We start from the raw sequence: 13,551 nt of genomic DNA on the forward strand, positions 1-13,551 counted from the left end.
AAGATGACTGGTTTTAAGGACTTTTATTTACCCTTCATGAAACTCATTGATCATTTTCACTCTCTGGCAAAAAGCATAAATGTTAAATTTCCAGTTTTGTCACCTATGGACACAGCTAGGCAAGTTTTTTTTCTGTTTCCAGTCTTTATTATAACATATGCTTCATAGTGAAAATACAGTAAGAAATCAACCAAGTCCCAGTTTTCCAACTGTCTAAAAAGACAAAATCCCTCTCACTCGTTCTCACATCCACAGTTAAAAGGGTTTTTATCAGCTAAGGAAAACCATTCATTAAATCTATTCATAGCTGACAGCTCAGGAGGAAATGAAAGGAGTGTGTCACTAAGGTCTTAGTCTCATTTCCTCTTAGTCTTCAAGTAGGGCTACTCCCATCGTCCTAATACATACAAATCTACCAAGTGTAATTTCACAGTGACTGATCTTGTCACACTTGATATTTACATTAAAATAAGATGAGCTTAAGTAAACAGGCTAGATAGCTTAAAATAGGGTCTCTTTATTGAATCCATACACAGTAATGTCAGTTTGTGCATTATGGGTTATGGCTAAGAATCTAAGGCTTGTATTCCATTATACACAGTTGGGTACCAACCAAAAAATGAAAATGCTACCACATGTTAAGCCAAACTCAGGTCCTCAACTGCCTTTCATATACTCAACAAAGTCCTACAGCTGTCACATATACTGTATGGCATATCTGACAAATGCGTGTGAGAAAAATACCACCACTACTACATTAAGTTACTTATATCACAACAGCCGATGTTAGATGAGGATGTCAAACTTTCATACTACTCAAACTGGTTTATTTGAGAACTTGGGCTTACAGTTGGGTTTATACATGAAGCTGTAACCAGGCTGTTACCACGTGTGGACACAGAAACAGCCAGGGAGGTCAGACAGGATTGTTTTGGCTTGGAGTTGCATGTTAGGTCCTAAGGCATACGGAGTGGTGGGGTGAGAAGTCCGGTGTTTTTGGCTCACAGTGGCCTCACTTGGATAACATTAAACTGCGTGGAGTTTCCAGCCTTGGAGGTCACATCCAGGTGCTGGAAGTCATCGCTGGTGATGATGAAGACGATTGAGGAGGAATTGAAGGTCACCCTCTTCTTGGGTCGCGCCTTGGTGCTGCTGCACATACTGGACACAACGATCGGTCGGATGGGACGCTCGGTCGGAGCCAGGGGGCGCTCTTTGAGGTTGCGCTGCAGCCAAGAGATCCGAGAGCAGAGCAGCTGCAGCAAACAGCGGCGGAACTGTGGAAGAGAAACAGAAGCAAAGGCTGGTATTTAACAACAGCCTCCTTTCTTCACTCATTAGTATGTCAAACACACAAGAGATCAGCCTCTAGCCAGCAAACCAAGACTAGTGGTCCAGACCATTTCACTCTGACATACAAAATAAAATAAATTTTTATGCTCACCATATTAAGGAATGGAAAAATATTTTTAAAATAGTGACATTTTGTGGGAAGATATTCCTGCAATTTGCTACTTAAAGCTGCAGTTACACAAGAGGAGACGAAACCGTCCCCTCACATTGAGATGCTATTGATTTGTTGTGTTTGTCCATATTTAATTATGGGTCAGCTGTGGTTACTCCGGGGGAGGGATGACAAACTACACAGCAAGCGGCTATTCAGAACTCTCAAGTGAAATATATCATGTATTCTAGACAGCAGCCTAACCTGGGCTGATTTTCGAGCAGCAACACAAAGAGATTGGTGCTGGAGAGGTAGCCTCACCCCAAACATTAAAAAAAAGAAAAGAAAAATAATTTGATTACAAACCTTTCTGCTCATAAAGACGTAAATGAGGGGGTTGTACGCCGTGCTCGACTTGGCAAAGAATGATGGGATGATGGCCAGAGTGGGCGAGACCATGCTCTTCCTGCCGAAGGCCTCCATCATGGAGACGACAGCGTAGGGTGTCCAACAAACCAGGAAGCAGGTTATCATCAGGAGAAACATCACGGCGACTTTCTTCTCATAACGCAAAATCTTGATGATTTGAACCGTTTGGAGGTCTTGGAGAGAGCGCAGCTATAAGAAACAGGACAGAGCAGGATGCTGACATGATGGGATATTTCTTTATCAAGCAAACAAGTTACAGTGACACTTTGTCATAAAGTAAATTTATGTCACAGTCTTTGATTTTGTTTTTTTGCTTAGCCTCATTAGTTTATTCTACTTATCTAAGACAATTTTATGTTATTTGGGGGGGGATTAATCCTAATTTCTACCTGCTACACCAAAGTAATTTCTCAACTCTGGGATATATATCAACCTGTGCTATATTATTGATCTCCCCATTCTCCCCTGTCTGTCTTGTTCCCTCAGCAGCTCTTCTACTTCCATAGTCACATTTCAGTGGTTTTTATTCCGTTTTCCTTTGCTTTATTTTTTATCATCCTAAGGGCTTTTGCCTGTGTTTCATCTTGGGGCCTGTTCCAGGAAGCAGGCTTAGTCAAAGAGACGGTCAGTTACCATGGCAACAGACTTTGTGAACCTAACCCTCTTGCTGGTAGGATTTGTACAACAAACCTCCCCTCCTGCTAACTTTGCAGGAACTGCTTGTGTACATCCATATAGTCAACGTCAAAACATATACCAGAACAAATTAATCTGCAGGAGTTAACATTCTTCGGGAAACAAATATTGGTAAGATGTTATTTTGCTATCCAAGAAGTATCTTCAACTGCCTTTAGACAGACACAGAGCACGTGGACAATGTGGATTTCATTCTCGTCTCAGAATCAAACCTTTGCAATGTCTTTCTTTCTAACACTGCGATTCTGTGCACATTCAATCCAGTTTCCCTGCACTGAAATATTTAGTGTAATTTACTGTTTGGGCAGCATTTAAGTAGAAATCAATAAATGTGTAGTCATTTTGAGCTCTTTGCCTGTTAATCATTGTACAACTTTAGCTTGTGACTTTATAGTTTAACCACTAGCTTTTGTGCAAGCACAGTGTGTGCTCCCCATGTTATGATTGGCCTCTGATTCTAAGACATGACACACTCTCTCTCCTGGCTGCCATCACTAAGATGGTGATTGGACAGCTGTCGAGTCCAGCTCTCGACTCAGATTAAATCAATTTAAGCTCTGTGTCAGGACGGCTGTTATTTGGAGTGAACATCCCGGTTCTGTGTCTCTTGTGGTAAATTTATTGGTTTAGCAGCCACATGGATGGATGGAAGGATAGTTAAAAAACAGAAAGTTAGTTTTCATTTTCATTGGGAGTTCTCTCTATTTGTTTTATTTCTTTTTATATTTAAACCCACCAAAGCTCTACAGCTGTCAGGCTAGTTTACTGGTTACAATAAGATAGATTACATTAATTTCCAGTTTTATCTCTCTTCTCCTCTTGAGAGTTGTATCTTAAGATGTTGGTAACATCGTAAAAGTTGTGAAAACATGATAATGCCTTGGTAACAGGCTGGGTTCACGACACTGCAGATCAAACCTACCCTTCAGCTAAAGAGATGTGATGATAAACAATATAGCTATTCTCTAGACTCGCTCAAAAAAGAACACAGCAGCTGAACGTAGACGTGAATACAATACTTATGACTTTACAATTTGTGCTCTTTATGCTCTTTTTCTTATTAATCCACAACCTTTTGCAAGCTTAAATTCTATTGTTTCTCCAGGCCTTCACATATCTATAATAAGATTTTCTTTCTGTAGCAAAGCCGACCAGCTGCTCTCGTATCAAACCAGAAATAGTCTGCAGGGTACTGAGTTATTCCTCTTTGAAGATGTTCCCAAAATACTGTGACATGTGACAAATCCAACCAGGCCTCTGAGGTGCTCCAAGAACGCAGCAGCTCACACTTCCTGCATGATTGTGCATATTTAAGAAAGGAAACTGATGCAGGAAGGCTTGGAAATCAGTTAGTCCCTTTCTCATTTACATGTTTCATTACAAAATGTGCTGTGTCACTTCAGCAGTCATCTCTTGAATGATGACTGCAGATTCCTTCACAGACAAAGTATTTTTTCGTGACATTATTAAAATAAACTGAACTCATGTCACTTGTCCTTTGCCACAAGAATTTAAGGCAATGCTTCTAAGAAGCACAATAGTGAGTTTTCTGGATGAGTTCTAGCATACAGGACAGGTCCCAAAGGCACAGAGGAATGTAATGATAAAACAGCCGTTAATGAAAAGGGTGTGAAATGAATGTCGCAGAGTCTGCATTTTCAATCTCTGGCTAAAGGTATAAAATAATCATGCAAAGAGATAAAAAAACAAAACAAAACTTTTGCAACAGTAACTGAGTTACTAACAATTTGAGAAGCTATTGACTAGTATGCTTACTTAGCGTCTGGAAGTGACGACTTGTTTGTTGTGGCTTCTTGACTAAGACTTCCTGTTCCATTCGCCAATCAGTTTGTAAATGCCGACCATTTTTAGAGCATTCGACTAAAGGCCCAGTGAGCTTATACCATGGCAAAGTGTCAATCTACAATCCATTCCACACATTACAATAACCTGTGAAGTGTGATGGACTGTGAGGTGGAGCCACATGACTGATGTTCTGTTTTAAACAAACTAAAAATTTTAAATTGTCAGATGTCTTTTAAATTAGATTTCACTCAATGCAACCCCTCAGCTGAAACTACACAAATATTTAGTGATATTCCAATATATCAGCCAATACTTACAAAGTAAGTACATAAACAGATTTCCCTAATATTGGTTATGTTTCCAACAGTGAAGTCGCAGAGTGCTCTCTGGTAGACAAACAATGCAATGCCAAGACTCATAACATGGTTTTCCCCTGTCTTTATTACTTTTTTTTATTTATCAGCTGCTATAGAAGCTGATACTGATTGAATATGTTTGGCGTATCATTCGTTCTATTGGTGTAAAGTCTGCAGAGTTCAGTTCAGTATCTTCTACTACAAAGCTATGCTGTTGTAATATCTGCAGTATGTGTTTTGGCATTGTCTTTCTAAAATAAGCAAGGCCTTCTCTGAAAAAGATGTAATCTGGGTGTTGCTCTGAAACCTGTAGATACAGCATTCGTGGTGTGTTTCCAGATCTGCAAGCTCCTAATTCAATACTCCCTAATGTACCCCCATAACACCAGAGGCAGGCTTTTAAACTAAGCACTGAGGGACGCTCCCCTCTTTATGCTTTTTTGAAAACAGTTTCCATGTTTTCCAAAAATAATGTCAGATTTTAAGGTTGCTTGACCACGGAACAATTTTCCATTTTGCCTTAGTCTATTTGAAATTAAATTTAGGGCAGAATAAACAGCAGCATTTCTGGATCATGTTCACATATGGCTTCTTCTTTGCATGACAGAGCTTTAATCTGCACTTGAGGATAGCATGGTGAAATGTTCACAGATAATGATTTCTGGAACTGTTCCTGAGCCCATGTAACAATTTACATGACAGAACATTTCAACGTTTTCAAATGAAAATGCATCTTTTTCTCTCTGTTTTGGCCTTCCGTCCACACCGGGACGGTGTTTTCGGTCAAGGAAAACAGTGTTTTGAAAACGCTCTCCAAAGCAGATGCATTTGAAAACGCCGTTTTCACGTTGCAGTGTGGACAACGAACCCGGAGCCTTTTTGAAAACGATGACACATTTTAGTCATGTGACCAATTAAACAAAGATAGCGGAGGGCCATTATACAGCAGTTGTTTTGTTTGCTCTCAATTTTGACAGCCCTATTAAAGATTAATATCAGTCTGTACATGCTTCAGATAGCTTTTCTTCAGATTTTTTAATTCTCATTCGCTTTTGCAACTTTGTACTTTTGTGTTACTCGCAGCAACAACTCCACCTCATTGTTAGTCCATTTAAAAAACTCGGCGCTTTTCCTCGACATTTTGCCGCGACGTTTCAAAGAGCCGGAAAGTAAATAAGCGGCAGACAGAAATCAGTCAGGTCGAATCGTCTTGCGTTTCATGCATGCGCAGTACTGGAGCATAAGCGTTTTCGTCCGTTTCAATCTGGACGCACAACTCTGTGAAAACGACTGAAAACGATAGTTGGACGCGGAGCGTTTTCAGACGAAAATGCAGTTTTCAAATCTATCCGGGCTAGTGTGGACATAGCCTAAGATGGTGTTTTTATACCCAGTCATGTTTTTTACCTGTTGCCAGTTAACTTAAGCGGTTTCTGCTTAGGTAAGCTGTTGTTCCTCTAGCTTTTTCTTTTTAGTTCCACTTTTTTCTCTTCTTTTAAACAATTGATTCGTCAATTTGGAGATCAAGTGATGACACTGAAATATCCTTTGTAAGTTGGTATAAAACGCTAAAATGTTCTTTCGCTGCATGTGATGAACTGACCTCAAAGTCAGCTGAAGTGGAAGTCCTGCGACACATCAGTGCTAATTCATGTGTAAGCTGAAAGACAGCGACACTTCAAGTGTTACATGAACTGAGGTGTTAGCACTCAAAGCAGCTGGAGTGTGTTTACACACTGGAATTTGTTGTCGGGTATAAGAGCTGGAGTTTTGTTTTTGTATTGTTCTCTGATGTCTCACTTTTATTGTACATGCTTGCACAGTTGAGCTGTCAGTTATAAGACAAGGGAAGAAAACAGCAGTGAAAATTCAAGTTACAGCACAAAAAAGATGTTTCAGGAGTATGACCCAAAACTAAAAATGTGTTTTGTGCAAAATCTTAAAACAACTGAAGTCTACTATTCTGGAAGTGAGAAATAACAACGTACAAAACTCTACATCAATAAATCGATAAGCATCTGAAATGGGGGTTAATATTTGAATAGAGATGTATTTTTGTGGGGATGTGTACCATAAGTTTTGACCGTCGTGGTTAATGTTTTGATAGGCTAGCCTTCATTTACAATCCCATGTTGTTCATTCAGTTTATTAATCTTATTGTTTCTAAGAGAAGCAAGCAATAAAAAAACCCCAAACAATCCTTTTTATTCCTTACCCTTTGCACTGTATACAGGATGTTCCCATAGCAGTAGATCATGACACCAACAGGCACAAAGAAACATGCCAAGAGGAATAAGAGGATGAATGAGGCATCGTTTGGGTCCTTCGAGGTCCAGTCCAGAGAGCAGCCCAGCCTGTGGATCTCTAGAGTGTAGCGGTTCCACCCGAGCAGGGGAGCACCTGTCCAGGCCAGGGAGTAGAGCCAGATGTGGGCGATGGCTCGCCATGCCCAGGGGAAGTCCACCACCTGTGCATGGACCACCCGGATATAGCGCTCATAAGCCAGGGCCGCCAGAGTCATGATGGAAACGATGCCTGGCAGCAAAGGGAGAGAGACAACCACGCTGAGTAATGCAGACCGCGCACTGCAGGATTTGGGTCAGTGGCTACTCAGCGTGTCTGGGTTGAGTGTACATCGCACTCAGTGTAAACACAAATCTGAACATCTTGTGTCTGGACATCACATTCAATCATTTTGGTGCAAAACCCTGTGAAGATGCACAGAAAGAGGCTCTTGACTCCTACGCACACACACCTTTAGGACCCGCATCTGCATTACACAGCCTGCTTTTACCACACGTACTGAAGTGTCTTGTGTGCATAGCTGTCGCTCTTTTGTTCCTCCTGTGCATCATTTTACTTATAAGCATGCAATCTTAAGAGCACCTCAAAGGCTACGTTCACACTGCAGGCGAAAGCGCATCAAATCCGATTTTTTGGACCCTATGCGACCCATATCCGATCATGGTATGACAGTGTGAACGGCACAAATTCGATATTTTCAAATCCGATCTGGGTCACTTTCGTATGTGGTACTGATTCCGATACATATCCGATGTTTTAGAAAGCGACTGCTGTTTGAACGGTCATGTCGCATTAAATCCGTCTTTTACGTCACTGACACAAGACAGACGCCAATTATCAGTTCTGGAGAAGACATCGCGAACGCTTCCTGGCCAATAAGTGTAGATGTTAGTGAAACTGTTGGGAAGACAACGTTGGGGAAACGTGAACATTTTACTTTCACGTATATTTTATGTACTGTATAATCTGATTAGTTTAATTCTAAAGTCCGAAGTCTTTATATTAAGGCCCATCAGTCAAACAATATGGTTTGCTCTGGGTGTACAGAGCGTGTTGTGTGTGACGTCTTCTTTTGCGCATGCCGGCCGCTTTGAGCGTTCACACTAGAGCGCGTTTGCTGTCGCATTTTATTTGTAGTGTGAACAAGCAGACACAAAAATCGGATTTGATCAAAAAATCGGAATTGAGCATTAACACCTGCAGTGTGAACGTAGCCTTAAAGCCCTGGTATAGCATCTACGATAACTTTGCTGAAATTAGGTCAATATGCCAGGGAAAATATTTTTATTCAAACTTCATCATACACCCTCCCCTAACCTATATACATGTATAGCCAGTTATGTAAGCTCAGATAGGTTTATTATTCTTTTGTTACATACGAATGAGACAGATACAGCATCAATAGGTGGATGCACAGATTACAAAGGGAGACGTTATATAGTATGCGCTAAGTTTGAGCCACAGCAAACCAGCTGAAGGAAGGATGTGCTTGGACAGAACAGCCAGGGCTTACTGCTGCAGCTCCTGTGGCCCTTTGTGTGTCAGTTACTGAGTCACACTTAAAGTAATGTGCAAAGAAGACATCTTATTTGTGCATGGATTATTGGAGGGCACACGTACTGTCAAGCCAAGGGGGTTATCTTTATATACCTCAATTGTAACAGTATGCTCAGTGTAAGCAGGTTCTCTGGATTTGCAGTGCTCACACCCACTCAAGCCATGACAACCTGTATGACCTTGAGTTTTTCACATATCAAATATCACACAGAATCCTTTCCCCGGGAGGTTATCTAAGGGCCAAAGAGACAGAACGCAGCATCTTCTCTCTTCAATGCCACTTTATTCACGAAAGATTTCATCTTATATAAACTGTTATATCAACACTATCTTTGTATGCCTTTTGGTTCTGAATTCTCCTGTGACATGTACATTGCAAGCCACAACCACTGCTGCAGTGCTGCACACCGGACACAGGCGGGCAAGTGTGCCCTTTGGAATATGTGGAAAGAAGACAATGTCACTTAAAGGACAGCAGGATGACAGAAGTCCAGCTGGTTTGCTGGGTTTCATTTGCTGAAGCGGGAGAAAAAAATAAATAAAAGAAGAAGACTTGGAGGCTATCACTAATGAGCTCATTACCACACATGAGTCCTTCTGAGCTCTAATTCCTACGCTGGTGGGACCCAGACAATGACCCTCAATGTTTATTCACACTTCCCAGATGAATAGACTTATGCTGGAAATAAATGGACACTTTTGCTAACATAGAAGGGCAGGCGCAGGGAGGTGTCAAAAGATTCCTCACTGTATGATGCAAGTATAAATACAGGAAGAAAAAAATACACAATATAAAGCTCAGCATAGCAGCTAGATATTACTCTGTATTTTAATACAATTGAAGAGAGGAAATTTTCACAAGAACTCGTAGATAATGTGTAATTTGAAATTTTTAAAAAAAAAAAACCCCAATTATATTTAGATTTATGTTACTGATAACGTCCTTCATGCCTTCGTAGTGCATTCTTTGTTATTAATGAGCTTCTCTCCGCCTTCTGCCTATTTACACTGAGCCGCTATTTCCTTGCATATAGTGCGAGACACACAAAAATGTAACAGGGTTAAAGAATTATATTTGTAAATTATTTTAATAAAAACTATTATTAAATGTTAACACATGCTAGCATAAACGATTAAATTACTTTATTTTTTTCTCCTCTCACCAAATAAGCTGTTGCTGAAGCCGTCCCAGATGCACGTCGACTGGCTCCAAATCCATCCGCCTTTAACGCACGAAGCGAAGGTAAAGTTTATTCCGATGACAGAAACTAGAAAATCACTCAAACTTATGTTGACCAGCAGCAAATTGGTAGGCGTCCGGAGTCTTTTGAACCTACAGTAGAGTATTATGACAAAGACGTTATTGCAAAAGCCGAATACTCCGATAGTCCCAATGGTAAAAGCGAGAAGTTTGTAGGTGCCAAGTGCGAAAATGTAATGTTCTGTACTTCTCCCGGCTCTGGTTTCGTTAGGGAGATTCATTTCGCGGATGGAAACTTGGTTTCCAGCATTGTGCTGCGCGCGTCTCTGGGCACGAGAGGCTGTGCGCTCGTCGGCGCTCCCACACCGGCTCCTCGCGCGCCGCTAATTCAAAAGCCAACCTGAGACTGCTGTTTGCTGAAACTAGGTCAATATACCAGTGACTAGTCAGACCCAACAGGAACGTCAGGCTTCCGTTTATACTTTCAAAGTAAGGCTTTTTGTATTCTTAGGTCTATATTTAGGTCTACTGAGATTAGGAGTTTGGCTGTACTTCGAAAAAACAAAAAATAAAATAAAAAGTCAAACAAAGACATACATGTTGAAATAAAGGCGTTCTTTCTTTCTTGAATTACCTCATAGCTCAAAGTCAAAGTCAACTTTATTGTCAATTCTGCCACATGTACAGGACATACAGAGAATAGAAACTTCGTTACTCTCAATCCCTAGATAAAATAGAAAATGAACATTTAAATATAAGAGTGATTAAAAATGCAAGTAAAATATTTTAAAGTAAAAAAATTAAATAATATAATACAATTTTACATATAACAAGAAAGCTATACAATATACAATATAAGGGTAAATGACATTGAGTGCAAACCAGGCAGAGTAGTGCAAATAGGCAAATAGTGCAAATGGAGATTTGGTAATGTACGGTATGAGATAGTGTAACACAAAGTCTTATGAGGTAATGGCAGTCCAATGCTCCACAAAGTGACTGGTAACTGGTGCAGGCCAGTGAGTGAGTCAGAGAGTGTGTGTGTTTGTGTGTGTGTGACAGAGTTCAGTGAGACCGTGGAGGAGAGAGGGGAGAGGGGGCAGAATCGGGAGGGAGTTAAGCTTCCTGACAGCCTGATGGATGAAGCTGTCCTTCAGCCTGCTGGTCCTGGCCTGGAGACTCCGCAGTCTCCTCCCCGACGGCAGCAGCTTGAAGAAGCTTTGCATTGGGTGCGTGGGATCAGCCGCTATGCAAAGGGCTTTTTTAGTGAGACGGGTGCTGTAAATGTCCTGGAGGGAGGGGAGAGAGACACCAATGATCCTCTGTTAACTGTTAACAGATAATGCAGCTGACCCTTTAATTTGACTTGTGCTTTCAATCCACCGCTTTTATTTTGAAATTAAAATATCCTCTCAATCTCCAGGTCCTGACAGGCAGATGAAACGAACCAATTTAGCAAACATCAGCATTACTTACATGCATTTATTTTACCCTACTTCTATTTCCGTTTAAGGCCTCCGCATGTTTTAAAATGGAAATTCATTTATGACTTTTAATTGAGGACTGCTGTAATCCAATTAAAACCCCAAATTTCTTGTGATGCACATAGGCTAATTATATCACAATAAGTATAATGCAGAGCTTAAAAATTTTCTCTTTGCCCAGCATCTACCAGCATTAATTTCTGAGCTGTGGATGAGGAGGGTTGTTAGGAACACACACCCAGACTTCACAATCCTGTGGTTGGGCCTACGTCAACTAAGGGTGTATTGTGAGTAAAAGGTCAAAACACTGATGAGCAAGGGCGTAGATTTGGCATGGACGGAAGGGACGTGTCCCCACCAATATCCAGCGATTATTGAATTGTCCCCACCAATAATTTGATCTCTTCGAGTAAAGAAAAACAACCCGATAGAAAGAAAACCTAGTAGCATGGCAAGCCTGCACTGCGAGGAGAAGAGGAGGATGGCAGCAAAAAGGAAGAACCTGGATATAAGAAAGTATTTTTCAAAGAAACCTGTAAATCACTTAAAGTCAAGTTCACTCATATAATGTGTCCGTCGCAATAATGTTACAGGCTATGCTAGGCCATACATGCCAACACTCCCGATTTTTCCGGGGAATCCCGAATTTCAGTGCCCCTCCCAAAAATCTCTGGGGGCGACCATTCTCCCCAATTTCTCCCGATTTTCCACCCGGACAACAAAACTGAAAAACCATATCCCAGACTGGCCCAGCCAATTCCAGTTTCCAACAATGGCTACTATTACTGCAGCTGCTTAGTTTTACTCTTATTACTCTTTCTGGGTCGCAAAATAAACTTTTAACACATTTTCAGGCGAGAATGTATCTGTGTAAACGTCAAATAACTTAAACATGTTATTGTTTGGCCTTTTTCAGTGCTTTAGTTGTGTTTTATTTGTTGGTGAGTAAATCGGTTTGGCTGAGATTAAAGTTATTCGATTACAGTTTTTTCTGTATGCTTAAGCACATTTTTTGTAACTATTGGCTAATTTTGCAAAACTCTTCACACAAATAAGAAAACCTGTCACCCAATAATCAAAACATTGTAGCTCTCTTGCAAAAGCAAACACAGCTAGATTAACTCTTCACACCTTCGTAAAAATGGTGTTTCCGTATCAAACAGTACACACAAGCCATCATCTACTAAGCACACAATGCGCCAACTGCACACTGATGGTATGAATACAAAACACATCTGGCTTTTGCTTTCTCTGTGCACAAGGTAGGCTATGTCAGTTTGAGCTCATACTGCTGTCATAGATCCATAAGCATAGAGGGATCCAAACTTCAAGTACTGGTGTTTATTCAAACACATCAAAACAAACACAAGTGTTTATTTCCAAGTATAGGATTATTTGCAATCACCATAATGACTATATGGGTTACTTGGTCTGCAGTGAACATGCTTCCTCTGCCCCCAGCATCTGGTCATCTAGCAATTCTGTAAAGTAACAATTTCAGTATTTTTACATCAATGGTATTGGTGTGTTTCTCATTGGCATATGGCAGTGCTACAAATCTTTGTGCGAAGTGACTGTACTAACCGACCCTCAGGGTCATTCCACGGTTGATTACATGGTCCACTATTGTAGCTCTGATGTTATCAGCAATTCTATTTCTTACTCTTCCTACCCTTCCTCTCCGCTCCTCCTTGTCCTTGTCGTCCTCTTCATCCTACTTCTTCACCTCCACGTCCTCTTCCTCGGCCTCCTCTACTTCTCACTCTTTCTGCTCCCTCCATTGTACTCCGCACACACAGCTTACCTGTATTATAGTGCTTAGGCTGATTGCAAAGTGAACTAATTATCTAAAAAAGTTTTCACATGTGAAAGTGTGCCAGACAGTTGGCAAATTAGTGTTAATGATAGCCATACATGTGTATACTTTTGCTAGGAGTGTGTTGGAAATTTGGTAATTGAGTGTTGTGCAGTGAATTGTGCCTACAGTTTTGCAAAGTGTGTGTTACAAAATTGCAAACTGAGTGCAAAGCAGTTTTTGTGCTTTTAGTTTTGCAAACTCAGTGAGTGGTTTTGCTATAAGTCTGAATAGTTTTAGAGATTGTGCTACAGGAATCAGAGTTAGGGTTTAAGCAATCAGAAAAAACTGTAAACTAGATTTATTAATCCCTCGGGAGGATTCCTCCGGGTTCTCACACTTTATTCGACCATCTACGCCAGCGTCCGGTTATATTTTAGACAGCAAGGAGCAGACGGCAGGTGACGTAATTCTGAAGG

The 13,551-nt window shown here is 40.8% G+C and overlaps 1 protein-coding gene across 1 annotated transcript; it reads right to left on the reverse strand.

The window, feature by feature from the left end:
• Positions 1–45: 45 nt before the first annotated feature.
• On the reverse strand, positions 46–10,197 carry opn3 (opsin 3). Its single transcript, XM_080868475.1, has 4 exons — positions 9,756–10,197; positions 6,947–7,266; positions 1,811–2,062; positions 46–1,277 (listed from the first exon to the last, which is right to left on the reverse strand). Exons 1-4 carry the CDS (start codon positions 10,072–10,074, stop codon positions 1,002–1,004), a joined length of 1,167 nt encoding a protein of 388 aa, XP_080724601.1. The 5' UTR covers positions 10,075–10,197; the 3' UTR covers positions 46–1,001.
• Positions 10,198–13,551: the final 3,354 nt, after the last annotated feature.

Source organism: Rhamphochromis sp. 'chilingali' (genome assembly GCF_963969265.1).
Source record: "Rhamphochromis sp. 'chilingali' genome assembly, chromosome: 20".
In the NCBI taxonomy this organism is placed as follows: Eukaryota; Metazoa; Chordata; class Actinopteri; order Cichliformes; family Cichlidae; genus Rhamphochromis; species Rhamphochromis sp. 'chilingali'.